The sequence below is a fragment of the Prionailurus bengalensis genome, chromosome A3 (genome assembly GCF_016509475.1).
Source record: "Prionailurus bengalensis isolate Pbe53 chromosome A3, Fcat_Pben_1.1_paternal_pri, whole genome shotgun sequence".
Taxonomy (NCBI): domain Eukaryota; kingdom Metazoa; phylum Chordata; class Mammalia; order Carnivora; family Felidae; genus Prionailurus; species Prionailurus bengalensis.
The window spans coordinates 1,400,596-1,428,252 of NC_057354.1; the positions used below are offsets into that span (position 1 = coordinate 1,400,596).

At 61.9% G+C, this 27,657-nt stretch overlaps 1 protein-coding gene across 1 annotated transcript in view; it reads right to left on the reverse strand.

The window, feature by feature from the left end:
• The window catches only part of NTSR1 (neurotensin receptor 1), a 48,026-nt gene extending 23,208 nt beyond the window's left edge, over positions 1-24,818 (reverse strand). The window contains exon 1 of the mRNA XM_043553508.1: positions 24,000-24,818. Within this exon, the coding sequence (XP_043409443.1) occupies positions 24,000-24,713 (714 nt within the window). The 5' untranslated portion in view covers positions 24,714-24,818. The remainder of the gene's footprint in view (positions 1-23,999) is intronic.
• Positions 24,819-27,657: the final 2,839 nt, after the last annotated feature.

Sequence of the window (27,657 nt, forward strand, 5' to 3'; positions counted from 1 at the left end):
TCCTAGGAGCCCCCAGCCCAGAAGGTGGCCCAGAGTCAGCTCTTATTAAAAAATGCTTATTTATTTTTGAGGGAGAGCAAGCGCGAGTGGGGGAGGGGCAGAGAGAGGGGGCCAGAGGATCCCAAGCAGGCTCCGAGCTGTCAGCACAGAGCCCAACGCGGGGCTCGAACCCGCAAACCGCGAGGTGATGACCTGAGCCGAAGTCGGACGCTCCACCGACTGAGCCACCCGGGGACCCCCAGAGTTATCTCTTAAAACTGTAATTAGTGGTGTGAACCATCACGTACGGGGGTGTCTGTCCCAGGGCTTCGCTGAGATGACACGCGAATGACACATTTATCACAGTAACGCCTGCTCACCCAGCTCAGAACTTCCCCAAGTCGAGAGTGGCCGTCCCAGGGCAGTGTCCCCCCCTCCCCGAAGCTGCCCACCCGTGTCCTCGGGGAGGTGGCCCTGAGCTTCCCAATCTGGGACGCCGGAACGGACTGGGGACGGGCGTCCACACCCCGGGAGGCCGCCGGCCCCGCAGACGGGGGTGGGGGTACGAGTGTCAGCCAACGCCTCCCTGGGAAACCAGCTGCTCCCCTCCCCCACCCAGCGGCAACGACGACGTCCCCCCAGAGCCGTGACTCTGAAGGAGCCTCCGGCCGCCTAAGGCCGAGGCCGATTCCCCGTTATGCCTGGTGATCGAGATTCATTTTCTCTGACACATCTTCTCCCCGGAAGATATTCACACGCTGTTTATGACATTTAAATTGCTTGGAATTGGCAAGTCCCATGCTGGCGTGAATATTCATGGCTGTGTGTTACCCAAGCTCGTTCTCTTTTCCGTGGCTCCCAGGACGCAGCTGCCTGGGGGGCCACGCCTCCGCAGTGAAGTGACAAGTCCTACTGACGCCTGTGGTGGCCCCTCGCCAGAGAACGTTCCGGAACCTGAAAGCCACCAGAGGTCCCTTTCACCAAGCCGTCAGGGCTGTGGGCCACCCCCCCGTGACCCCACCAGGCCAGACACAGAGCCAAGCAAGGGCAGGAGGGCTGGAGGGAGTGCAGGAGCTGCGTGCTCAGGCCTCCTGTTTGACCTACTTTTCTTAAACCAGAGGGGGCTGTGAGGAGCTCTGGTACAGATGCTGACCTTGGCCGTGGCCGGGCCCCCCAGGACGTGCCGGCCGCCCCCCTCCCGTCCTCCACCAAACACGGAGCTGACAGCATCGGGGATGCGCCCCCAGTGGCCACGGGCACTGACAAAGGGCCACGGTGCTGTCTCTGAGCCTGGACGGCCGGAGGGAGCCAGGGGTCCACGCCTTTGAGAAACACCTGACCTGCGGAGGCTGCATGACCCGGCCGCCACGTGGCTGCCCGGCCCGACAACGGCCCGGCCCGGCCCGCTTGGAAGTAAAGCAGGCGTGTGTAGCCTCCGTGCAACACGGTTGGCAGGTCCTCCGAAACAAAAACAAGAAAGAGCTGCCATACGGCCCAGTAATTCCACTCTGGGTCCATCCCCTAAAGAGCTGAAAACAGGGTCAGAGAGATCCTTGCACACCCACGTTCACAACAGCGACAGGTGGAAGCCACCCAAGCGCCCACGCACGGGTGAACGCGACGTGGTCCACGCACACAGCAGAATGACTCAGCCTTACGAGGAAGGGGATTCTGACACCCGCCACCACGTGGGTGAACCCGGAGGACGTCACGCTGAGCGAAATAAGCCAGTCACGAAAAGACAGAACTCGGGTGCTATTTATAGGAGGTCCCTGGAGGAGCCAAACTCACAGACACAGAGAGTGAGGGGCTCCCCAGGCGCTGGGGGGAGGCCGAGGGGGACAGTGTCAGTTTTGCAAAGCGGAAAGGGTGCTGGTGGTGACGGCCGCACAGGCGAGTGGATGCGCTTGGTACTGGGGACCTGTACTCTTAGAAATGGCTAAGACGGTGGGTTTTTCGGGAACTTAACCGCACACGTTGGAAGGAAACGCCAAAATGTGCAAAGAACTCAGCGAGAAAACAAACACCTCAGAAAACGGACCTGCACAGACGACGGACACGTCATCAGAGAAGACCCACAGACGACAAGAGGAGCCTGTGACAGGGGCCCGGCGTCAGGTGCGGAGGGGTTCCCAGGGGAGGCAAGGAGACGATCCGCGCGGCTGAGTAGAAAGGGACCAGGCTGCGGGACGGCAGGTGCACACGCGGTTGGAGGCTGGCAGGAACGCAGCAGGTTTGGTGGCTCTGGGAGGCGGCGTGCTGGTTTCTTACAAAACGAACCAGACTCCTACCGTACGACCCAGCAACACCCCTCTATTCACCCAAAGGAGCTGAAAGCTTCCGTCCCCACAAAAACCCACACACGGATGTTTACGGCAGCTCTGTCCGTAATCGCCAAGACTCGAAGCCACCAAGATGCCCTGGTGGGTGGGGACCACCCAGACAGCAGCAGATCATTCAGGGCTAAAAAGAAATGAGCTCCCAGGCCCTGGAGGCACACGGAGGAAGCTTAACCGCGAATCCCTGAGTGACAGAAGCCACTCTGAGAAGGCTCCACACCGTGTGACTCCAGCTCTAGGACATTCTGCAAAAGGCACAACCGTGGACCCGGGGACAAAGTGAGTTGGCTTCCGGGTAGAACTCCATCACACCCTTCAGATGTTTGGAAACAGTTACTGGGTCCCCTAGTTCCCGCTGCTGTCCTAGGTGCCCCCACCCATGTGGTCACCTTCCTCGGGACACATCCAATTTCATCTAAAACGGGCACAACATCAGAGCATCAAAGCTAAGCCAGCAGCTGCCAGGTGCCTCTGTGCGAACAGGTGAGCCCGCCCAGCCCCGACCAGACACCGGAGCCATTCCCCTGCAGTGGGCATGGGCGCCTCTCCCCAGCCCCGCCGTCTGGGCTCCGTCTCTCTGATGGTGCCCAACAGCCCGGCCCATCACGTCCGCCTGACTGGGGAGGGGTGCGGTCCGTCCCCCGCCCCAGGCCCCCAGCCCCGGGGCGCGGGATCAGATGTGTCTGGGCCGATGGCTCCAGAGGCCCCTGAAGGGACCAAAGGCGTCTGGCAGAGCCGAGGCAGAGCCTCCACCTGTCCCCCCACAGCCCCTGGCCAGCTTCCTGAGCACAGGAGGGTCACTCTCCTCTCTCTCCCTTCACCATATCCGGGGCCCCGCCAACCGCATCCGGCCTGCCGCTGCCCTCTGCCCGCAAGACCCCCCCACCCCCGATCCGAGGATAGGGCCCTCCCGCAAAAACGCACATTGCTGGGGGAGAATCTGCCCCCCTGCAGGTCCTAGGGGGGGACAGCGCTGTGATGTGGGGGTGGGACGGTGCCCTCACACCTGCACCAGCATCACCAAGAGCCCAGGGTGGGGCCTGACGTTGGGGCCAGTTCAGGGGGTGGGTCTCAGCATTCGTCACCATGCTCCACGGCCTGCCAGGGCCGTGTTCCCAAACCAACTAAGAACTAAACCTCAAACCTTCTCTGCCCAACGAGCTCCAGCGTGGGCACCCCCTCCCTGGCCCTTGGCGGGAGCACCCTGCCCTGTTTGCCCGAGATACCGGCTTTAGCGCTGAAGCCTCACGTGCAGGAAGCCCTCAGTCCCGGGCACAGGGGACAGGGCCCCCGGGGCTCAGCTCCTGCTGCCCCTTCCCCACCCATGGCCAGCTGGGCCGAGCTCAGATCCCACAGAGGGGTCGGGGATGTCCCCTGCATCGAGTCAGCTGCCCAGCCGGCCGTGGCTTCTCCTGCACAACCTCCCAGCCCCACATCGAGGCCTGGAGCCCCTGCAGGTGGGGTGAGCACTGCCCCGGGCCACTGCCACCCACCACCCCACCCCCACCCCAGCCACTCCCCCCCGCCCCGGCCACTGCCACCCCACCCCCACCCCAGCCACTGCCCCTGGCCTGGAGATGCGGCAGGTGAGAGCTCAACTGCCTGGCCGAGGCCGAGGGCTGATGCCTGTCTGAGCTTCTCAGGCTCAGGCCAGGGCCGGGGCTGAGGGTCCTGGGCCTTGCACGGCAGCCCGACGGAACACAGGTGCCACGCTCACCCTCGTACCCACGGGACCAGGGCAGGGAGGCCGTACGTTTGGGGCCCACAGGCAGGGACTCAGAATGCCCAGGCCCACCCGAGGGGTGCTCTCCCTCCCTCAGATGTCACCACAGCCCTCCCCCTGCCCCCGGGCCACACGGCCACCTGGCTGCTGGTCACCCTGAGCTCTGCCCCGGCTGCTGGCAGGCGTTACAGACCCTCTGAGCACTGAGTGCTGCTACCCGAGGCTGGGCTTGGGCAGGGCCTGACCTCTGGGCTGGGCCTGGGCGGGGACCCGGACGGAGGTGTCCATGGGGACACGGAGGCCTCCCCATGCTGAGGGCTCAGGCCCGGCCTGCTGCAGGCACCGCCCTGTCCGACCTGAGCCACTCCTGGCCATGAGGGTCTGGCGTGAGAGCGGAACAGCCTCTGGTCCAGGCCCCCCTGGGATCGGGCTGAGGGTCCCTCCCCGCCCCACCCTGCGATCCTGAGAGCCCCTCGCCACAGCCCCCCTGCCCCAGAGCAGGAGGAGTGGGCCTCCTTCAGCTCTCCCTTCGTGTCACCCCCTTCCAAGGGGCTGGGAACCACAGAGCCTTCCCCGATGGGTCAGCCCTGGGGCTCCAGGGAGTGCTGTCCCTGCCCCCTGCAACGCCCCCTCCTGGGGCTGCGCGGACAGCCGACTTGGGCTGAGGAAGGGGCATTGAGTGTCCATTTGGACACGGTCGCGTCTCAGCGTTGAGCCCCAAGAGCTGTCCCCGTGTGGACGGGCCGAGGGCCGGACATCTGTCCCTTGGCTCTTGCAACTGGCTTACCTGACTGCTGTTGGGAGGGGTGGGGTGGGGTCGGTGGATGGCCCTGGGGGCCCCTCCGCCTCAGCACCACCCCGAGACCTTTTCCTGCCCCGAGGCGCCTCCGTCCTGACCCCAGGGCAGGCGACCGCTGTGTTAGCGCCCTGCAGAGGCAGTTCAGGGCCGGGTGAGCACATGGCCGGTCTGTGACCGCCGGAGGGGACTCCTTGCCATCCACTCGGCAGAGAAAGCACGGCTCAGAGCCAGCTCGTCCTGCACGGACATTCTTTCTTCCCCTTTCTCTGAGCAAGACTCACACACAGAGACCCACGTGCACTCCACCGAGCGCCCGGCCGGCCCCGTGTGGCAGGGGGTCTGAGGGCTGGCGGGCAGCTGAAGCCACAAACGGCTTCAATTTTTACTGAAATAGAAACAGCTTTGCAGAGAGGTGGCTGAGAAATGAGCTCTCTGCCAATTTTTAGAAACCCGACAGTCAGAACCCGCAAGAGCGGACTGTTGAAAGCGCCAGCTTCACTCACTCCCGGGTGGGGCGTCCGGCCATCCATCCCCGAGATGAGCTCTGGTCGCCTGCTGGCCCCACGCCGGGGCTCAGGGCTGCGTCACTGAGGAAGCAGAGCACGGGGATGGTGAGGGGGAGGGGTGGAGGGCTTTGTGGAGGTGGCAACCCTGGGCCCAGCTGAGCAGGTGGGGGGACGTGGCATCTATGGGGGGGGGACACAAGGAGCCCAAACCTGCCTTCTGCTGCATCCAACACTGGGTGTGGGGAGCACACGGGGCACGGCAATCCACCCACGTTCCCAGACGTGGAAGCCGCTCGACCCTCCTCCAGGAAGCCCTCCCCGTGCTCTAGCCCACCCTGCCCATCAGTCAACGTTGCTCTCCCTTGTCCTCGTAGGGAGCCCTGGGAGGGGGGCAAAGAGCCACACGGGTCCCGTTGGGCCCTTACGTGCTGTGGCTTTGGGAAATCCCAGGGCTGTGCTGGGCCCGGCACGTTCACTGCAGAGTGAGCACCACAGGGGGACGGGCGCTGGCTCGGCCCTGCACTGGTCACAGGACCAGGGGCCCAGGACACAGAAAAGGCTGCTCTGTCCCCTGGCCCATTTGCTGGCCTTGCCCAGGACCCAGACCCGGCTGGTCTGGGACAACATCTCTCCTTGGGCCCCTCGGGAGGACCCAAGCCCCTTTCGAATTGACTCGGGCAGCTTCTTGGACACCCACACCTCCCGGGCCCCACCCCCCCCAGTTGGCCTTCCAGAGGCTCCTGTAGACGGAGGCCCCGCCCCTGGCTGCCTGGGCCTGGGCCCTTCGCTGTAGAGGCTTTCAGGGTCCTCTACTTCCAGCCTGAGCCCCTCCCTCCAGCCACCCTGGACACGCGTCCTTGTGGGAACCCAGGTCCCCGCTGCCTGTGACAGTCACTCCACGGCCGGCCCAGGGCTCCGAGCCACCGCCCGCTGGCCACGCACGGCGACGCTCATCGGTGTCCTTCCGCTGAGCACCGGTGGCCTCACAGAGCACCGAAGTTGGCTCCGGACCTGCCTGCTGGCTGGGCCGTGGTGTCAGGCGGTGACGCCCTCGCTCATTTTTGGTGGCCGCGGTAAGCTGTTCGTGCCTTGCGTGCCGCGGCACTTGGACCCACCTATTGGAGGGGCGTCCGGGCTGAGACGGGCTGTGATCCCACCCGGGCTGCTCCCTGACTCGTGGACGTCTCAGGACGGTGCCGATGAGCTCAGGCGCCGTGCCGGTGGGGAGAAGGCACGGGGAGCTGGGGGGGGGGGGGCTGCCCCCCCTCCACAAGTCTGAGGGGCCATGGGGGGCCACGGCGGCCTTTGTGCATGGGTCCCCAGGGGGGAGGATGGGACTGGGCCCGGTTCCCCAACCGGACCGGAAGGTCTCTCTGGACCAGTGAACACAGGGAAGGCGTCTCGTTCCCGCCACGCGCTCCTTAGGAGCACCAGAGCCCCGCCCTCCAGCCGGTTTCCCGACTGGACTCAGGACCCAGGGGACCGACTGGACTCAGGACCCAGGGAACCGACCCACACGCGGCAGCTGGTTTGCAGGCCACCTGCGTGCGGATGGCCGTGCCGGCTTGAGCATCGGACAGTGCCTGTAGCTTTGCTCAGCCGTAGGGGACAAGCTGGAGTTCTGGCCGGGCTGTAGGTGGCCCCATTATCCGCAGAGATAGCACCACTGGCCCCCAACTCAGCCAAATAACGAAGAAAGTCCTCGACGCCTGTGAATACGCCTGGGCTCTACCGGCCTGCCCCGCATGGGACAGCTGGATTCTCCGGGGACCGGCGTGCAGGGGGCAGGGGGCGTCAGCTCTACCTTCTGGGGGGGACACGGGATGCAGAGGGAGGGGCGGCTGGGGGTCTGTCGCCTCCCACCCCCCAGGCCAGGCGCCTCTGCGGTTCTCTTCATCAAGAGCCTGTCCTTCTGGGCTCCAACAGCGGCTGTTTCTCCAGGGCAGGAGGAATGAAAACACGTTTAATTTATTGCCGATGGAAGCGAAAATCCTCGCAAGTGGGGGCCCAAGCTGTGTGTGTGGGGGGGGGGGCTGGAGAGCTATCCTGCTTGCGTCCTGGCCTGTGCTGGGGCTCCAACTGTGCTGCCCCCAGCTCACGAGGTCAGGGCAAGTGTGGATCCAACGCTCCACCCACCTTGTGAATTAGTTACAAAGGTCAGGGAAGGATTCCACTGAACGTCAGCAGGAGGCCCCCCAGAAAGGGCTGAAATTGGCTTTAAACGCCAACCAAAGCATCCGGCCTGGGGCCTGAGAGGAGGTGGCCGGTGGCCACGTGCTGACGACCCGGCTGAGTCTTGGTGAAATGTGGCTCCTGTGTGGTCAAGCCCTGGGGGCTGGGACAGAGCAGAAGATCCCTGGGCCCTTGTGGGAACCACTGAGGCACAGGCAGTGGTTGGAACAGGGGCTTAGAGCCCTCCGGTTCCGGGGCAGGGAGCTCTTGTGGGTGGCAAGGGCACCCGTGCCCCGGGCTGAAGGGAGCCAGGGGCCCTGACCACACCCTGGCCTCACTGCCTGGCCCCCCACGTTTCCAGCTTGCCTTTGGGCCAGAGCAACCCCCTGACCACGCTCCCAGCATCCACGCCTGCCCTCCGGCCCACCCAGCAAGTCAGAGCCGCCCCGGTGCCGGTCCCAGAATTAAGCCCAGACCTGCTCTGCACGCACGTCCCTGTGGCCTTCACGGTGGCTGCGTGGAGGCACCTTCACGGACCCTGACCCAAACTCAGTGACCTGCACCTGTGCGAAATGTCATGGGCTTGGGGCCGGAAGGCTGGGCCCCAGAACCACAGACTAACACCCCCTCGCCGTGGCCAGCCCGACCGTCAGAGGTGCCTGTCCCCTGCGTGGCCGTGAAAGCCATCTGAGCTCGTGGCCCGGCACAGAGTCAGACAGGAACCAGTCAGCGCCCTGGGGCTGGCACGTGGGAGAGCTTCCTGCGACGGGACGACAGGACAAGGTGGGGGCAGGCAGGGCAACTGGCCGGGGCTGGCGCAGGATTCTGAGGCTTGCGCCGGGGAAGCCCGTTCCACTGCAGCCCGGAGGGTCAGGGGAACGGGCAGCGACAGCCCAGCAGGTGCACGTGGAGACAGCGCCCGAGACAGCGGCAGGGGCAGACAGGCCACACGTGCCCCAGCGCACCTGCCTCCTCCCGGGTCTCCCGTGGGCCCTGCCTGGTGGGGGGCAGGGCCAGTAGAAGGGAGAGAGGCACTCGGGGCAGGTGCGACGGAGGAGGTGGGGGTTCTGGGGTGAGGGGCACACGGATGCCACATCACGTGCCACTGCCTTGGCGGGAAGACAGATTTGTGGCGCCAGCCCCCCAGGGTCACTACCACCATTTCGTGAGATTACGGACGAAAGGGGGTCCTTGGCATGCCTGAGCTGCGGTCCCCTCCCTCCCTATGCCCCACCCCCACCACCACCAGGGGTCGAGTCCTTGCAGGGGGGCCAGAGGCACTTCCTCAGCTGAAGACACTCAGAGCACAGCCCCGTCGCGCTGGGACGATCGGGACCATCTCATCGGAGGGCCGTGAGCTCTGCACCCGTTCCTCCCCGTTCCTCCCCGTGCATCTATCGGGGGCCCCGGGCCTGGAGCTGGGGGCCGGTCAAGGGCTCAGGGGACAGAGCGCTGCGTCTGCACCCGGGAGCAAGACGGCCCGGCGGGCAGTGTGCGGGGAGCGAGCCCCCGCCGGGACAGGCAGCCCTGGCCCAGCTTCTGCCTCTGGCCACGAACTGTGGCCCAGTGGGGCTACCGGTGGCCACTGAATGTAGGTCCAGGCCCCGATGCCCAGAACCTGCGGGTGGAACCTTACTTGGAAAAAGGGTCTTTGCAGATGCAGTTAAGGACATTGAGATGAGATCACGTTGCCTTAGGGTGGCCCCGAGTCCGATGACAAGTGTCCCTGTGACGGGAGAGGAGAGCCACAGTCACAGAGGAGACACCACGTGAAGACACAGGCAGAGACTGGAGGGGCGCAGCCACGGGTCAAGGGACGCCTGGGGCCACCCGAGGCTGCAAGGGGCAGGAGGGACCTTCCTCTAGGGCCTGTCCACACCTCGGTTTCAGACTTCTGGCCTCCACAGCTGCGACAGGACAGGACAGGACAGTTCGAGCAGCATGGTCCGTGGTCCCGTGCTACCGTGGCCCCAGGGTCCGCGCACACGGCTCCCGAGACCCACGGCACTTTCCGTGGCCCTCACGACAGGCAGAAGCAGAAGAGGTGTTTGGGGTTAGAGCCTTTTCCAAACAGGAATCTCTGCCCCCGGTGGTTTCCACTGGAGCTTTCTGAGCGTCTTCTAGCTGATCTCAGATCCGACACAAATGTAGGTATTTTTAATACATTAGACGGCGTCTCTTAAACAAGCTGTCAGGAAAATGAATTGCAGAGGTTTTACGGGTGCTCACTTTGCCTAAACGCCCTGCGATTATCTGCGCCTCGTCGGCGGGCGCGTGTGACGGGGAGCCTCAGAGGCGCCTCGCCGTTCCAGAAAAGCTTCTTCGGGGGGGTGCGCATCCCGACCCCAGGTCACCGCTCAAGCGTCTGTGTGGCAGCCTGCGTGGCCGGCTCGGACTTTTTCCCAATCTGCCGAGCCTCGGAGGCCAAAAGGGCCCCCAGAAGACCACTGCCCCTCAAGCCCAGGCCCGGGCGTGGCATGTGCCCTGTCCTCCTCTAACTCCGGCCAGCACCCAGCTGGGCCCAAGTCTCCCGGGAGGACGGCTGGCCTCAGCAAAATGGGCCTCAGGGCCGGGCAGAGTCTAGGGCCCAGGCATCGTGCCAGCCCGTGGGGGGGCAGAGGGGCCTGTGGGCTGGTCACGTCCCTTCCCGCCTCACGGGGGCATCGCTGCAAGTGCCACACAGGACTGCCAGGGACCCAGCTGCTTGACGCCTTCCTCACAGGGTGCTCCTGTCTGCATTATCCTGCCTCCCGCCCTGGACCCTGGTGCCTGTGCTCCTGGCCCGCTGTCAGGGGAAGATGGGCGGGCCGCCTGGGGGCCACCGGGGGTGAGGCTCACCAGAAGCTGGTTTCGAAGAAGTCTAAGCGCTTTTCCGGGGCTTGGCCCTGTCTCCCCGCCCCCGGCGGTGGGGGAGTGGGGAGCAGGGAGGATTCAGTGGTGCTGTGCAGGGTCCCCCACCCTGAGGACAGTCCAGAAGGGGGTCTCCAGGCTGCAAGTCCAAACCGGCTGGAGAGCTTCCGGCCCCCACTTGGTGCTCCTTTCCTTTAAGGGTTCCCGGGGCGGGGGTGCCACTGGGAGCTCGGGGGAGCCCGGAGCCAGGGATCCTGGGAGTGGGGTGAGGACAGATGCGATCGCTTCTCCCTCATTCCCAGGCAATAAATAGTGACCCTCGACAGCTTCCAGCCGCGCACATCCTGTTGGGCGCAGCGCCTGACGAGCTACAAATGAGCTCATCTTTGATTTTGGCCCCATCGGCGAGTCCTGGGCGTCCCGACGCTCGGGGTTCCCAAGTGACACGACCCAGACGCGCTTCCACTTGGGCCCAAGCCGCGGGGGCTACGGCTCCGCAGTCCTGACAAACCGCGGGGAAGTTACGCAGCCCCCGGCCTGCCGTGAGCGGTTACAACTTAATCACTCCCGAGCGGGGATTATTACCGCCCCAGGACTCTCCGAACTTCAGGAGACTGAAAATGGTGTGTGTGTTTTTAAATAGAGGAAGTGTTTTTTTGAGTTATGAGAGCACAAAGGTCGCCGAAGAATGCTCTTAACCTTTAAACATGTCAAGGGAGAGTTACTGAACTTTACAATAAGATCACCTTTTAGCAGACAAGGAGCTAAAAACGTTCAAGTCCAAATAATGCCACTCTTTCATAAGCTTCTATAGAAGAGTCACTGGAACACAGAGGCCGTCTTCAACTTCGTGTTCCTGGGATAACTATGTTTCTTTGTTAGCCATTCTTTTGCAACTTTGTTTTAATAATTCCTTTGAACCCAAGTCTTCTATCATAAGCTGCCTGGGATATTTTTGAAAGTAGGCAGCGTTTCAACTTCAGGGATGCGTCCCACGTGGGGTGCTGGACTAAATCCGCTGTCATAAACAGCCATGAGGTTGTACACAGAGCATCGGGCTATTGTTCTCACACACTGGACAATCCGCAGTGCAAGACTGTGGTGGCTGAGGGCGGGGGAACCCCCCAGGTGAGCCCCGCGGTCACGTGTTGATCTTCTTGGGGGTGTTTTCGCCATTGCAACGTTAGGAGTCGGTAGCGGGGGGGTGGTGGTCTGGACAGAGCATGGCTATTCCAGTCAAGAGGCAGAACTCAAAAACTGGGGCCACGGGAGCGGTTTAAATCTGCAGAGAAGGCACTTGGGGGGTATCCTGCACGGTGGGGGTCCTCAGAAGCCTGAGAGGGGCTCTCCGTGGCTTCTGGGCGGGCTGGGCTGTGTACACAGCCTCCCGGGAGATGGCTGGCATTCTGGCAGCAGCGGAGGGGAGAGGCATCCTTGGCACATGGAGTGTCGCGCTCGGGTGCCAGCAAGCCCGCGCCTTAGGAGTAAGCGCCACGCCCCAGAGGGAGGGCCACGCGCGACTCATCTAAGCCTCAAAACCAACTCCAAAACCCCCAGGGGACACTGAGTCTACGGTGGGGTCCTCCCCAGTTAGAAGGGCTTGGGCTTTCTGCAAAGCTGCACGGACAAGGTGTAGACGGAGATGATCAGTCTGCAACCGAGAGCCCCACTAAAGCAAGAACCGACACTCTTCAGAAGAAGATAACACAACAGAGTCTCTTCGACGCGTCATCTGCAACGCCCAGTAGAAATAAAAAATTACGAGATATGCAAAGAAGCAGGAAAGTGTGACCCACTGCTAAGAAAAAAAAGCAATCGGCTAAAACAGACCTCCAGGTGAGCGACGGGAAGTGGGAAACGTCAGGTGTGAACGGGTATAATGTGAATTTCTATCAGACGCCGATAACTTAAGGATGCACGTTTATGGCCCCGGAGCACCCGTTACAGGAATAGAGACAGGTGCACCTAAAAAAGTCAGTGGGGGAAATAAAACGGAATTCTCTGGCGCCCCAGTCAGAGGACTAAGAAAGGGATCTCTGGAAACCACAGAGCGTGGGAGGAAGTGTCGGCAAGGAGACAGTGGGAAAAGGGGCCCCCCAATTCTTGCATGAATCGACAGCAGTCCTGGGGTTACCCTTGACCTGCACATGTATGGGACACACCTAGCGAGCCGGAGTAAAGGGCCTGAAAACTGCACCGTGACATAAACCACCTCCAAGAACCAGGACTACACCCTGAACGGTGGGTGCACGGGGGAGGGCACGCGGACAGGACGGACGCCACAGCCACCAGCACCAGACAGCTCTCACAGGCTCCCTGACCAAAGACGAGACTCAACCGAAAACCTCAACGTCTTCCAGAGGGTTCTAAATCACCCCAGATGTCACAGCAATATTCTAAGTGTCCAGAAAGCAATCTGAAATTACTTGATGTTGAAGGAACCGGGAAAACCTAAGTCTTCTGGAAAAGACGACACAGATCGCCCTCAGGAGGACGCAGAAGGTGTTCCCAGACAAGGGCGTTACGGCAGGTGTTGGAACCATGCTCCTCGAGGTAAGCCAACTCTCTCGAAATGGATGGAGAGAACCAGTGGGAATTTTGGAACTAAACAATACAGCGTGGCCAGCCAAATCAGCCCTCAGAGAGTGATACGCCCCACAGAGCGCATGCCCTGCGAGGGCGCACGCGTCACTCGCCAGCTCAGACCGGGACTCGGGGCCGTCGGACGAACGTGAACCCCTTTGGGGAAGTGAAATCGCGCAAGCATGTTCTCCAAACATATGGCATTATAAATCAATGACGAAGTGTCGTCTGGAAAATCCCCAAACGTTTGCAAATTAAACAACACGATTCTAAACAGTCCAAAGAGCAGAGGGAATTAAATCTCAGGAGAAATGAGAAAACATGTTGAACTGAATTAGAACCCATTTTGCAAATTTTGAAATGCTACTAAGGCAGCATTTGGGAGGGAGTCTGTAGCATTAAATGTTTAAACTGCAAAAGAATAAGGCCTTGAATCATGAGTCTAAGCTTCTACCTTAAGAAGTCTAGGAGCTCAAAACAGATTAAATCCAGACCAGGCACAGAAAGGAGACGAAGACGGGAACATAAATAAATACGACTAAAGCAGAAAGACACCAGAAAAAATCAGTGAAGCTGGTTAATCGAAAAAAGAGTAACAATACGGGTAAACCGGCCGTACTGAGCAGGGGAGAAAAGAGAATGCACAGACCACTGATATCAGGAGTGGAAAAAACAAGGGATTGTTACAGACCTCACAAGTAGGACCTGGTGACAAAGCCAAGCCATGAACTGCAAGCCGCCAAATTTGACAACTTAGAGAAAATGGACCAATTCCCTGAAAGACACAAGTTGCCCGAACTTGGGAAGAAACGCACCCCGGGCCCTCTCCGTACCTAGGAAGGGCCTTGAATTCACGGCCAGAACCCGTCCCACAAAACTCCAGGCCCAGACGGGTTCACCGAAAGATGCCACCAAACCTTTGAAGAAGAAATACTACCAATTCCACACAATCTCTTTCAGAAAATGGGAGAGGAGCAGATACTTCTCAGACCATTTTATGAAACCAGCATTATCCGGACACCAAAACCAGACAAAGACATACAAGAAGCCAAAGCTGCAGACCAATGTGTCTCAGGAGCAAACACACAAAGATTCTCAACCAAGTATTAACAAACCAAATCCGGCAACATACAAACGGGACGATACGTGACATGACCAGGTGGAGTTTGTACCAGAAACGTGAGGCTGGGGTCGACCCACGACGCAGCGATTGCAGGACGAGGTATTTAGGCAAAGGACACAGAAATACAGATTTGAAGGGGCACACGCACCACGATGTTCACAGCAGCACCCTCGACAACAGCCAGACTATGGACACAGCCTGCCTGTCCATCGACGGATGATGGATGAGGAAGATGTGGTGTTTATATACAGCAGAGTACTACTCAGCATCACAAAGAATGAAATCCTGCCATTTGCAACGACGTGGATGGAGCTAGAACGTAGTATTATGTCAAGCAAAGTAAGTCAGAGAAAGACAAATACCATATGATTTCACTCATATATGGAATTTAAAAAATAAAACAGATGAACATATGGGAAGGGGGGGAAGAGAAGAGAGGGAAACAAACCATAAGAGACTTAGATACAGAGAACAAACTGAGGTTGATGGAGGGAGGGGGGTGGGGGACGGGCTAGATGGGGGATGGGCACGAAGGAGGGCACATGTTGGGACGAGCACGGGGTGTCGTATGTGAGTGATGAGTCACTGGGTTCTGCTCCTGAAACCACTATCGACTTAATGAACTAGAATTTAAATAAAAATTTGAAAAAAAAAAAAAAAAGAAATGTGAGTCTGGTTCAACATTAAAAATCAGTCAACATTTTCCACTGATACAAGGTGCCCAGAGTAGTTGTGTCCACAGAGACTGAAGTAGAGGGCAGGGCAGGTGAGGGGGCAGTGGGTGGGGCAGGGGCAGGGCAGGGGGAGCAGGGGCGGGCAGTGTGAGGACCACGTTCTCGAGTTCTCGTCTGGGAAGATGAAGGAGTCCTGAGGGCAGGTCATGGGGACGGTCACACTGAAATGTGGATGTGCCCAGTGTCATTGAAACAGACACTTAAAAATGGCTAAAATGGTGAATTTTATATTATATACGCTTGACCACAACAAAACACTAATCAATGTAATTCACTGCATTAACTAAGGAAGAAAAATCATACGATCACACCAATAATGGAGAAAAAGCATTAGACAAAATTCAGCATCCGTTCATGATAAACACCCTCAGCAAACTAGGAATAGAAGGGAAATTTCTTAATCTGATAAAGATCATCTACTAAAAACTTAACAAAAAACCTCATATTAATTATAAAGCACAAACACTTTCTCTCCAAGATCAGGAACGAGGCCGGGAGATTTTTCTCTTCTGCCCAGATTACGTATCAGAAGTCACAGCCGGCGCGATGAGGCAGTAAAAGGAAATTACAGGCATACAGATTGGACGGGATGAAATGAAACTTTCTCTATTCACGGACGACAGGACTGCCTGCACAGAAAACCCCGGGAAACCTACAAAATTATTTGCAGAATTCATACGTGTGCTTACCATGGTCACAAGACACACATCAACCCACAAACCCACTCACATTTCTCTATGCTGGCCGTCAACGACGGGAAAGAGAAAAAATTTTAAGAGCCCGTGTGCAATAACCCCAAACACGAATACTTAGGTGTAACCTAACCGAGCACGTCAGGATCTGTGTGCCGGCAGAGGCACAGTGACCGCGGCAAAGGGGACCTAACCGAACAGAGGGCTGCGTTGTGCTTGGGGACCAGATGTCTCAGGGCTAAGATGCCAAGTCTCCCCCCCACTGAGCCACACACTGTCCCAGTTTAAATCAAAACCCCTGCGGGCGCTTCTGTGGATGCTGAGAAGCGGATTCTGACATTTACATAGAAAACAAAGGAACGAGAGTAGCACAGGGCTTCTGGGAAAGAACAGGAGGACCGAGGAGCCCGCCGTCTGGAACACCCCCCACAAGGCTGCGGTGCTGGAGGCAGTCTGGGGGCAGGGACGGCGCAGACACGCGGACGGAGGAAGGTCTGGGCAGAGCCCCGCACGGGAGGTCAGGTGACTCTTGATGGAGGTGCCAAAAAGCTTCAGCGCAGAGAAGATCATCTTTTCTCGAGCGGCACTGACCGAAAAGACAAGCATCCATAGCTCACCCTGTGGAAAAATGAACTCAGAACAGATCAGAAACCTGCACGTGAAACATAAATGACGAAGATGATGGAAGGAACCGGGGAAGGGGATCTTCGTGAATTCCTAGACACAACACCAAGAGGGTGATGCGTCGAAACGTCTGATAAGTTGGAGTCTGTCAAAATGACAGCTGTTTGCTCGGTGACAAACAAGGTCAGGAAAATGCACAGATAAACCACAGGGGAGAAAATGCTTGCGAAGCACGCACCTGCACAGAGGACTCGTATGCAGTTTTCAAAACTCTCAAAATTCAGTAAGAAAACAAGTCAGTTTAAAACCTCTGGGGGGCTCCGTCGGTTAAGCCTCCGACTTCGGCTCAGGTCAGAATCTCGCGGTTCGTGGGTTCGAGCCCCGCGCTGGGCTCTGCGCTGACAGCTCGGAGCCTGGAGCCCGTTTCGGATCTTGTGTCTCCCTCTCTCTCTCTGCCCCTCCCCTGCTTGTGCTCTGTCTCTCTCTCTCTCTCTCAAAAATACATAAACACTAAAAATGAAAAAAAATACGTAAATAAAAACTGGGCAAGGTACCGAAACCGACATGTTGTCAGAGAAGGCGCACAGGCGCGGACAGAGCGTGGCGAGCCGCTCCACGGCACAGATCATTAGGGAAGCGCAAACCAAACCTCAAGGTCTCACGGCACGCCCCTGGGGGCTAGAGGAAAACAAGGGTCGCGCCTACGACAGCCGGTACGGGCAGCCGCAGAGCGCCCGGAGGTTCCATACGGCACCTCCACCTGGGAAAAGCTTGGCCGTTTCCTAAAAGGTCGAACACCCTCCCGTATGACCCGGCAACCCGGCTCCCTCCTCAGGATTCACTCCGGAGAAATGAGAACGCACGTTCACACTGAAGCCGGAACCAAGGACGAGCTGCTGCTCAAAACTGGAAACGAGCCAGTGCCCCTCACCCGGCCAACGGATACGCAGACGTGGTCCAAGCTTCAACGGAATCCTCCTAAAAGGAGGAAGAGCTCTCGACTCAGACGACAGCGAGCACCGTGGTAAGTGACAGAAGCCAGACTCGGGAGGTGACGCCCCGTGAGGCTCCATTTACGTGACATTCTGGAAAAGGCGCGAGGCTGGGAGGACAACAGATCCTGGGACGGGGCACGCCTGCCCCAAAGCAACAGGACAAGACAAAGCTTTGGGGCGACAAGACTGGCCGCGATGCTCCGAGCTGCGGTCACGGGGCTGTGTGCGTTTGCCAGAACTCGGAAGGAAGCAAAAGGAAAGTGATTTTTACTAGGCGTAGATCTTAAATCTTTTTTTAAGTTTATTTATTTGAGAGAGCGGGCGTGTGTGCACGCGGGAGAGGGGCAGAGAGAGAGAAGGAGAGAGAATCCCAAGCAGGCTCCAGGCTCTGAGCTGTCAGCACAGAGGCTGATGCGGGGCTCGAACTCACAAACCGCGAGATCATGACCTGAGCTGAAATCAAGAGTTGGACGCTTAACCGACTGAGCCCCCAGGAGCCCCTCTAGGGGTAAACTTTAAAATAAAAGGTTTCTGGCAGGACCCGGGGGGTGCACGAGGACCCCCAGAGCGTGGACGCACACGGATGACAGAAACAGCTCCCAGCCCCGGGACGAGGACCCTCCCGGGAGGAGAGCAGCTCTTGTTGCCTTAAAACCACAGATCGGGGGTCCCGGTCTCCCCACGAACGCCGCTGTTCTGTGGTGTGCGCGTCGCGGAGCCCTCGCGCGGCGCCCGGGGCCGTCCCAAGCACCCCAAGGGTCCTGACCCACTGGGCCGCGAGCCGCCACCCGCAGCTGGTGGACAAAGAAATGAGGTGCAGGTCGTGTCGCTTGGCCAGGGTCCTACGGCTGGCCAGCGGTGAGGCCTCCATGCTGCGTGCCCCCGAGGGGCCCTACTGCCCCCCTGCCCCCGCCCCGCCCCCACACCAGCCCAGGGTGATGACGCAGGGGTGCGGTCCCGCAGGCTGCAGGGGAGCAGCCTCCTGGCTGGACCCGAGGAGCCCGGCCCTCACCGGATGGCACCAGGCCGGGCCGGCCACACGGCCCCTAGTGGCTGCACCTTTGCCGGTGGCTGCTGGGGACGGCAGGGGTCTCCGGGGCCCAGGCGGAGCCCAGGGCCGTGAGCTCGGCAACACTGTGCTCCTCTGGGTGTGGGAGTCAGGCCCTTGTCCCCTGTGCCTCCTGGGCCCCCAGCACCGGCTCTCGGTGCGAGTGGAGGGGAGACGGGGCTGCCGGGCTTTGAGCTCCCTGCGAATGTTCCCAGGACCCCTCGGGTCCTTCCGGGCCATTAGGCCTTCAGGAGGACCATGAGAGGGGACCTGGTGCCCTCCCAGGGCCTTCACGGGGTGAGGTCTCTGAGCACCCTCAGCTTGGTTCCTGAAGCGCTCACTGACACGTAATTCAGTCATGAAATTACCCCTCAGTCCACAGCTCCACGAGCTCTGATAAAAGCCCTGGCACGTAAGGGACACCAGTCAGGAGGCAGGACACTGATGGCCCAAAGTCGACCCCACCCCCAGCCCGTCAGCCACTAATCTGTCCCCAGTGCTGTCCCTTTTCCGGAATGTCGGTGGTTTTCTGACGGTGCTGCTTTCGCTCAGCATGTTCCTTCGGGGACCCCGACGCTTCACGGGTGAGGAAAGGCCCGAGACCCCGCAGACGAGGGCGGACAGCAGTCAAACCTGGACCCAGGAAGTGGGAGTGGGCGAGGCTTAATGGGGACGCAGAGCCCTTCCCGACTGACGGCCGAGTGCTGGCGGTGGGGACGGCTGAACCGGTAATCTGCTGGGTGTGCGTCACCACAATGGAAAACAAGAAAGGCTTCAGATGCCTTTTCTCCTCGTAACACAAGCCACTGGGAGACCAGATGGGGTGTGTGGCTGTTCCTTCTGTGCTGGAGGGAAACAAAACCCCGCCCCCCCCCCAGCCCCGACATCATGAGCAGGTGGGATACCCTCCCCCGACTGCCAGGCACCCCCCCCCCCCAGGACCGCCCGTCCTGCAAGCCTGTCCTCCCTCGGTGGACACTCTGCCCTCGGGCAGTGCCCGGCTTTGACAGCTGGCTCGCAGCCTTCACGGCGATTGCCCTTTCCGGCCCAGCGTCCAACTGGAAACCCCGCATTGGGCTTACCGGCCCCGTCTCTTTAATCCCCAGGGCACTGGCGCTGATTTCAGAAGGTCCCTCACTTAGGAGGCGGAGGGGGACCCATGCTCTGGGGGGGGCCGCCGCGCCCTCAGTGCCCAGGGTGGGGGGATGTGATGGTACCAGCTGGGAGCTGGGCACTCTGGCATCCGCCGCGTCCCCCACTGCCCTGTCACGTTGGTGGGGACCCTGCGGCTCGCTACCCTTTACCCACGAGAGTGCCAGCATCACTGAGGCCGGCCGGCCGTGACCACCGGGCCTGTGGCTCACAGGCAGGGGCAGGAACGGAGAGTCGAGGTGCCGCAGGGCAGAGGCCCTGAGAAAATGCCTCCGGGTCTAATTTTACTGGATCCAATTTCCTCCCACTTTGTGGAGGCAGGTCCTGGCTGCCTCTGCCCCCGCGGAGCCACGTCAGCCCTTGAGGGCCCGTGATGGAGCTGCCTCGGCTCTGGGCAGGGGGGTGCGGGGCGCCAGCTCCTCCCCCACGCCCCTGCTCCTCCGGAAAGACGGTGTATCCCTGCCGGGGACACGCCTGTCTAGGAAGGTGAACAAAGGAGCAGGGAGCCCCCAGGAGCAGGACCCTTCGGCCGCGCAGCTGCTGCGAGGCCCGCGGGGGCTGGAAACAGCAACAATGCAGTGACGGCTCCAGAGCCCTCGCTGGTGCCCACCGGGCTCCCCGGCTCCTGCCCTGCGCTCGGAGGGGGGGGGGCTGTCCCCGACTCAGCTCCCCCGCCCCTGCCCTCGCCCGGGCACCGCGGTGCGCGCGGGGTCGCTCTGCCCCGGGAGGCTTCCGGGCTCCCTCCGGCCCTGCCCACAGAGCAGATTTCTCCGAGGGCGGACACGCTTTGCCGCTGGTTTGAGCATCACAGAGACCATACATTTACCAAAAAACAGCAGAACCAGGTCTCCCCGGAGGCAAGGCCCTACCGCCCCCAGGACATTCGCCAGGGACAGGGCAAGACGGCCTCGGGGCACCACGTGAGCGCTCGCTTGGGTCCCTGGGATTCTGCCCAGTCATGTCCCTCAGCACCGAGGGCTGGGGTGACCCTGATCCTGGGGGCCGATGCGCACGGCACCTGTTAGGGAAGGATGGGTCCTGAGCTTCCCTCACCAGCCTGCTGCACACGCCGGTCCCCCAGATCCTGTGCCCCGAGCAGCACAGAGGCCTCCCTACTTTTGACGGAAAAGATGGGGCCTCCCAGACCACCCGCTGTTAACTGAGCTGCACAGACAGCCTGCCGTGTGGACAGGATGCTGCACGGGCACACGGTCAAGTACAGCTGCGTGTGCTTGTGTATGTGTGCATGCGTCTGTGTGTGTGTGCAACCTGTGTGCACACGTGTGCTCATGTATGTGTGCAAGCATCTGTGCACGTGTGTCTGTGTCCAAGCACACACGTGTGTTTATGTGTAATACGAGCACATACGTGTCTGCGTGTGCCTCTTTGCATGTCGACGTGCACGCGTGTGCACGTCCGTGTGTCTCTGGGTATCTCCATGTTCGTGCATGTATGTCTGTGCATGTGTCTCTGTGTGTGCATACGCGTGGCCACAGTCCCCAGGCTTGAGAACACTGGTCCGGAGGTCAGCGCCTCCCCTCCCCCCTTCTCTAACTGGGAGAACACATGGGGACAACACGAGTCTAGGGAGCTGGGGCTGGCACCAGGCAGAGCTGGTGACCAGGTTAGCGACCGCCTTGGGGCAGGCGGCATATTTGCTGCTGAGTCCTGGGTCAGGCTGGGGGCCGCCGGGATTATGAGGCTGGACAAGCCCCCGGCCAGGTCCGATCTGAACCAGATGCACAACCCCCCCAGGCGTCTGCCACCCCTGGTCACCGGTCCCCTCGGCTCACTGCCTTTGGAACTCGCCGCACTCAGTAAGTGCTCAGGTCGCATTCGCCGGAGGGATGGGCATCCCACCCGAGCAGCAACAGAGAGCGTGGCTGAGGTCAGAGCAGGGACCCGGCAGGGCTGCGTGGGACCAAACACGACCCAGCCCGGGGCAGATCCACAGGAGCAGGGCCACCGGTGCGGCCCGCTGCCCAACCCCGGGCAGACACCTGCGTGAACGGTGGAGGCGAGGGTTCTCAGAGGAACTTTCTAAGGGGAGGGCCCCTCGGTGGCTGGTGCGCGCACGTCTTTCACTCAGGACGGCTGCACTGGAACCAACAGTGCTCTGGAAAGCCTGAGTCCAGCTCCCTCCGAGGGCCAGAGGACGGACCGGATTAGGGAACGTGGCCGGCTCCGTGGGCTCCTCCTGCCAGACGCCCTTGTCACCTCGGGGCCCAGGGCCTGGGGTCTCCGCTGGCCCGGGCGTGGCCCTGCCCTCTGTACGAGCTCCCCTCGGCCCAGCTCCAGGCTACCTGCTCAGATAATGAGATACCTGCTCAAGATGTGTTCGGCAGTGACCATTCTAAGCTGCTCAGATATCTGACTGAACCACCTCATTTCTAAGCACTAGTTTGCATGTTAAGTGCCCAGCATGGGCTCGTGCGGATGGCGGGGAGGGGCGGCGGGGGGGGGGGGGACGCTGGTGGCCTCCTGGGGGACACACAGGCTGGGAGAGGCCCCCGCTTTGGAAAGAGGGTCCATTCGATCGGCCAACGGCTGCACGCTTCCACCATGGCCGGTGAGAGGGCGACGCACGGATGGACACAAGCACCCAGCCCCTGCCGGGCAGACGTCGCTGCTTAAAAGACAGTGGACGTTCGCCCCCTGTCCTGCCAAGCGGCCCAGAGGCCCGAGGGGGGAACGTCAACCGGGGGCACCTCTCCTGAGAGGGAGGGGTCGTGTAGAAGGGCCCGGCCACACTCCTGCCGTCCGCCCTCGGCCGTCAGCACGGAGGGAAGGGCGCCTGGAGGGAGCCCTATCAGTCCTTCCCAGCACAAGGCTGCGGCCGATCTGGGGGGCGTCAGGAAGCCAGCGAGCGTTTGGTAAATGCTGGGGCAGCACTATGTCCGTGGGTGCAGAAGCGGGGCCTGTCCGTAGTCAGTGCTCAGCAGACATCCTGGACGAATGACACGCCCTGGGCAGTGTGGCTGTGGCACCCTCTGAGCACAGGGACTGGGAGAGACGGCCCTTTGAGAGGTGAAGCAGTGTCACTGAGGCGTCTGATCGCGTGGGGCCAATGGAGAGGACGCTTTGGGGTGGGGGGCGTGCCCAGTCTGCTCTGCTGTGGTTTGTTTTTGATGATCCAAACCCGACCGCTCCCGGCCAAGGCCCCCGAGAGCCAAAGGGGCGGGGGTCCGAGTGGAGGCGTCTCCTGGGGTGGGGGCGGCGAGTGTTACTGACTCGACTTGCTGACCTGAACGGCCGCATCATACCTTCAAAGGCAGGCGGGAGTGGCCCCGGGGCCCAGCCGAGCGAGACAGGAGCAAGGGAGAAGACTCGGGCCTCGGGAGGAGCGGGGACAACTTCCCACCGTTCACTGCATGCGGCCCTGCGTGCCCTTGCCTCCTGTGCAGAGAGGCGGCTGGGCTCTACCCATTTCCCTGCTACGTGTGGCTGGGGTGGGGGTGCCTCTCCACGCAGGGGACCCCGTGGCCACAAGTTCTCAGTGCAGGTGTGGGGGGGCCACTCGTGGTGGGTCAGCCAGAGCCCAGGGAGTGACGTACAGATGACAGCTCCTACCCCACTCCCAGCATGAGTCCTGCCGGGCCGTGTGGAAGGACAGCCCCAGGGGGACAGTGGCCCCCCGGCCCCGCCCACCGTCCCCACCCCACCTGCACCTCCGTGACTACCCGATCCTGGGGCCGTGACGCCGTCCACGGTGGCATTTCTGTCCTGGCCTGAGAAACCTTGTCTCCAGGGCCAGAACCCCCCGCCTGCCAGGAGGCCTTGTCAGAGCCGATTCCCGGGGAGCCGATTCCCGGCGGAGGGCTCCCGCCTGGGCTCTCGCGACACCTTGTTCGGACCCTCGGGCTCCGGAGTTACCCGCCTCACGTGGGCCCCCCACCCGTCACCACGCCCAAATGCCGGAAGCCCTTCCCAGCAGAAGCAACTTTTCACCAGCACCACCAAGACAGTGCTCCTGAACGTGCCGTGTGCAAGCCCTTCCCACACGCTTCCTCCTCCATCCTCTGCCACTTGAGGCCACGGCTGTGATCACCCTGGTTCACAGACGGGAAAACCGAGGCTTACCTAAGGAACCGGCCCCACAGGGCATCAGGCTCGACTCCACCTCCCAAGTTGTGAGCAGGGGGCAGAGCAGCCAGGAGGCCCAGTGGGCGGGGGGGGGGGGGGGGGGGGGGAGCAGTGCTGACCCCCGGGGGCTCTGCCGCAGAGGAGAGGGACCGGCCTCTTGGGGTCACACAGCCTTTTGAGAAGCCGATGAAAGGAATGGCCTCCGGCATGCACACCGGGGTCTGGAGACGGCTGAGGCCCATCCGTGGACCCTCAGAGGCCTCGCTGATCTGAGGGCCCAGCCCCCTTGGATAGAAGGAGGGGATGAGATGGGGGGGCAAGGTCTGGCCGCGCTGGAGTGCAAGGTGGGAAGAGGGGGGCAGGCTGATCCTGAGGACCCCCTGCCCCCATCTCCTTCCCAGCTTCCGAGTAAAACTTCCCGGTGACGTCCTCTAGCGCGCTGTCCCAGAGGGGGACACAGACTGGAAACTACTTTTGGGGTGGGGGAAAGAGAAGCCCGCAGCTTCCCTGAGGGAGAGCCTGCCGACCCTGGCCCCCCCCCCCCCGCGAGACCCCTGTTTCCTCCCAGCCCTCCTCCCGCGCGAAGCAGCCGCTCACCTGGATGACGACCTTGATCGTGGCGGTGCCCACTATGGGGGTGCACACCAGGCCGCCGGGGTGATGGCCGTCGGCGCTGCGGTTCTGCTGGCCCATGGTGAAGGGCATGGGCAGGGCCAGGAGGCCCGAGGCCAGCCAGATGGCACTGATGAACTTCTTGGTGCGGCTGCGAGACATGAGGGTCTTGGCCTTGAAGGGGTGGCAGATGGCCAGGTAGCGCTCCACGCTGAGGCTGGCCACGTTGAGGGCGGTGGCGTAGGTGCAGGCGTCGCGCAGGAAGTAGTAGCCGCGGCAGCCGGCGTCGCCGAAGGCCCAGGGGTGGTGCACCCAGATGAAGTTGTACAGCTCCACGGGCATGGCCAGCATCAGAATGAGCAGGTCGGAGAGCGCCAGGCTGCCCAGGTGGTAATGCACCGTGCTCTGCAGGCTCTGGAGCGACTTCTTGCGCGCCAGCGTGAACGCCGTCACCGAGTTGCCCACGGTGCCCACCGCGAAGAGCGCCAGGTACACGGCGGTCACCAGCACCTTGGAGTAGATGTCCGTGTTCACATCCAGGTCGCTGCTGGGCGCCGCTCGGAGGCGCTCGGACTCGTTGCCTGAGCCGTTACCGAAGCCGGGGACCAGGAGCGCCGCCTCCAGCCCCGAGGGTGGCAGCGGGAAGGGCTTGGCGCCCGGCGCGCCCCGCGGACCCGGCGCCGAGCCGTTGAGGCGCATGGTGGGCGCGGCGCCGGCGGGGACCGAGCGGAGGAAGCCGGCGGGGTGGGCGCGAGACCGAGAGCGGGCGCGCCGTCCAGCCGGAAGCGCCACCCGGAGCGCCCGAGGGGCGCCGGCCGCAGGGGGCGGGGGGCCGGGCCGCCCTCCCGCTCCCCGCCGGCCCGGGCTTCCTCCCCCGACCTCCGGACCCCGCGGGTCCCGGGCGCGCGGAGAGCCTGTGGCGCCGAGCGGAGCGCACGCACGGCCGCCCCGGCGCGCTCACTCCCTCGCCTGCGCTCGCCTCCCGCGCGCTCTCCGCGCACACCGCCCGCCGCGCCCGCGCCCTCCCGGGCTCCGCGCCTCGGCTCAGCGGGCGACGGCGCGGCGCGCCCGGCGGCGGCGGGGGGCGGGGCGGGGTGGGGGTGGGGGCGGGGGCGGGGGCGGCCCCGGCCTCGGCCCCGCCCCGCCCCGCCCGAGTGCCGCTCCCGCCCGGCTCCCGGGGGCCGGGGAGGGGACAGCGGTTCTCTCCAGGCACCTCTCCCGGGGCACGCCCCTCCTTCCCCGCCTTCCCAACTTCTCGGGCCCCCCACCCGCCCCAGGGAGGGAACTGCCCCTGGTCGTTCGTAGCTGGTTCAGGGAGGGGTGAGGGAGGTAAGCCCCGTTGGCGCGGCTGGGGCGCTGCCCTTCCCTCGTGGGCGCCCAGGCGGCCTCCAGCACAGCTGGGTGGGAGTGGTGAGTGAGGGGGGCAGAGAGCACCCTCCCCCTGCCGGCTGGGTTCCTGCACCTGGCACCCGGGGGCGGGGGCGGGTGGGCACCCCCCCCCCTTATGGCCGCCTGGATTTGATCATCACAGGTCGTGGTCCCGGCCCAGGCCCAGGGGGGTTGGGAAGGGTGGCCCTGGGGGTCACAGTCAAGGCCTGGCCTTGTCCGTGTGTGGACCCCGCTGTGCTAATAGGAACCCTGCTCCGTAGGCCTAGGGGGTTGAAGGAAGGGAGCGAGACCTAAGAAGCTCACCCAGACCCCAGACCCTGGCCCACACCTGCCCACGGCGAGTGCGTTGGGTCTGTGTTTGTTCCTCTGTGAACTGGCTGTGGACCGGGCTGGTCCGCGGAACCTGATGGTCTCGTCCGGGGTCCAGCACAGAAAAAAACGCGCTTCAAAATGTAGCGTTCAGAGACACCACAAGCATCTCTTCACGGGAAGCCAGCATAGGAGGCTTAATCGTGGCCCTGCCACGTGGTGCCTGGGCATCGGCTTTAGCTTCTCTGGGCCTCAATTTGTCATCTGTGACATGGGAATGGCGGTTGCACAGATGCTCCCTGGGGCGTCTGGGGCGGGGGCTGTCACGCACGCGGGCTGCGCTGGCCCGCCGTGGACACTCAGCAAACGCCTGCGTGGTGGGAGTTGCTGAGGGTGGTGCGGTGGCTCCGGAGGGTGTGAGGGGCCCAGGCCAACAAAGGTTGCAGGAAAACCCCTCTGGGTTAGCTGAGCTTGTTCTCTGGAAGACAAGCCCACCGACGAAGTAAACGGGTCTGGGGGTTGGGGCAGAAAAGGAGGTGATCCCGCCAGGCCACGCTGCCGTGCCGGGGGCTCGCTGCCATCTCGGCACACAGGTAACACGGGGCCCTACCATGGCCCTACCGTGCGGTGTGGCCGCCTCTCCCAGGAGCCTCCCAAGGGGAAGGGACCAGCCAGTGACCGCGGGGGCCTGTCCCTTTGCCGGCCAGGAGCCAAAGCTGCTCAGGACGTTGCTGGTGGAGATGCGCCCTGGCCCAGCTGCTTAAGCTCACTGTTTGGTTTTTAAACCCCTGACCTTTCCGTTAAGCTGGCCTTCTTTTCAAAGATTTCTTTCCGAGCCAGCCTAGGAGCTTAAAAAATCATACAAGTCAACTTAGCACAAACATTAGGACAAGGGATTTGCCTAAAACCGTGGAGGAAATGTCACTTGGAAGGCCTCGTTCTTTCTACAAAGAGGGCGGCAGGCCCTCCTGGGGGGGCTCCCTGGCGGCCGGCTTGGAGCCACTCTTCTGCGTACTGACAGCCCGGACGGCACGGAGGCCGGAACCTTCCAACTGGTTCGGCCCCTTCTCTCTGACTTCCCCTGACGTGAACACTTCCTAAACAGCTGGGACCCTTTAAAGAAAGTGTTGGCAAGGTGCGGGGAGGGCCGATCCTGGGTCCGGCTGTGTCTGTGGGTGACCCGGCCGTGCCCTTGGCGGGTGCCCGGCCCCCAGGCTGACAGGCTGAAGCCTGGTACTTGGCTGGCTTTGGGGGAGCGGGGGCCTGTTCCCCTGTCCCCATGCCCCAGATGCTGCGTGTTGGGGGGGGGGGCGGGAATCGGCTGTCCCCTGTGCACTGAGGCCCCCGAGCCACCCGCCCCACAGCTGTGGGGGAAGTGGGGGGTACTCACCCATCTCAGGAGTGAAGGTCCTGGTTGGGGAGTAGGAGTGTTTTTCTGGCTACAGGAATTTGGTCCCTGGGTCACTGGCGCCGTGGGGCCCCTTCTGCTTTGCAGGTGTGCCTCTCTCTCCCCTGGGCCCCACCCGCCGTCGGACAGCTCTTAGTGGCAAGAGCTGGGGCTAAATTAAAAATAAAAAAGTTGGGGCGCCTGGGTGGCTCAGTCGGTTAGGCGTCCGACTTCAGCCAGGTCGCGATCTCATGGTCTGAGAGTTCGAGCCCCGCGTCGGGCTCTGGGCTGACGGCTCAGAGCCTGGAGCCTTTTTCCGATTCTGTGTCTCCCTCTCTCTCTGCCCCTCCCCCGTTCATGCTCTGTCTCTCTCTGTCTCAAAAATAAAATAAACGTTAAAAAAAATTTTTTTTTTAAAAGTTAATGGCAGGACCGTGTCGGTATATCATGATGTTTCCTGCGGGGGGCGGGGGGAGAACGTTCCTTTGGAGACACCGAGGAAACGTAGTGTGCGTGTGTGAGTGTTCGCTGTAGATCTTCTCATCCGCGGCGTGGAAA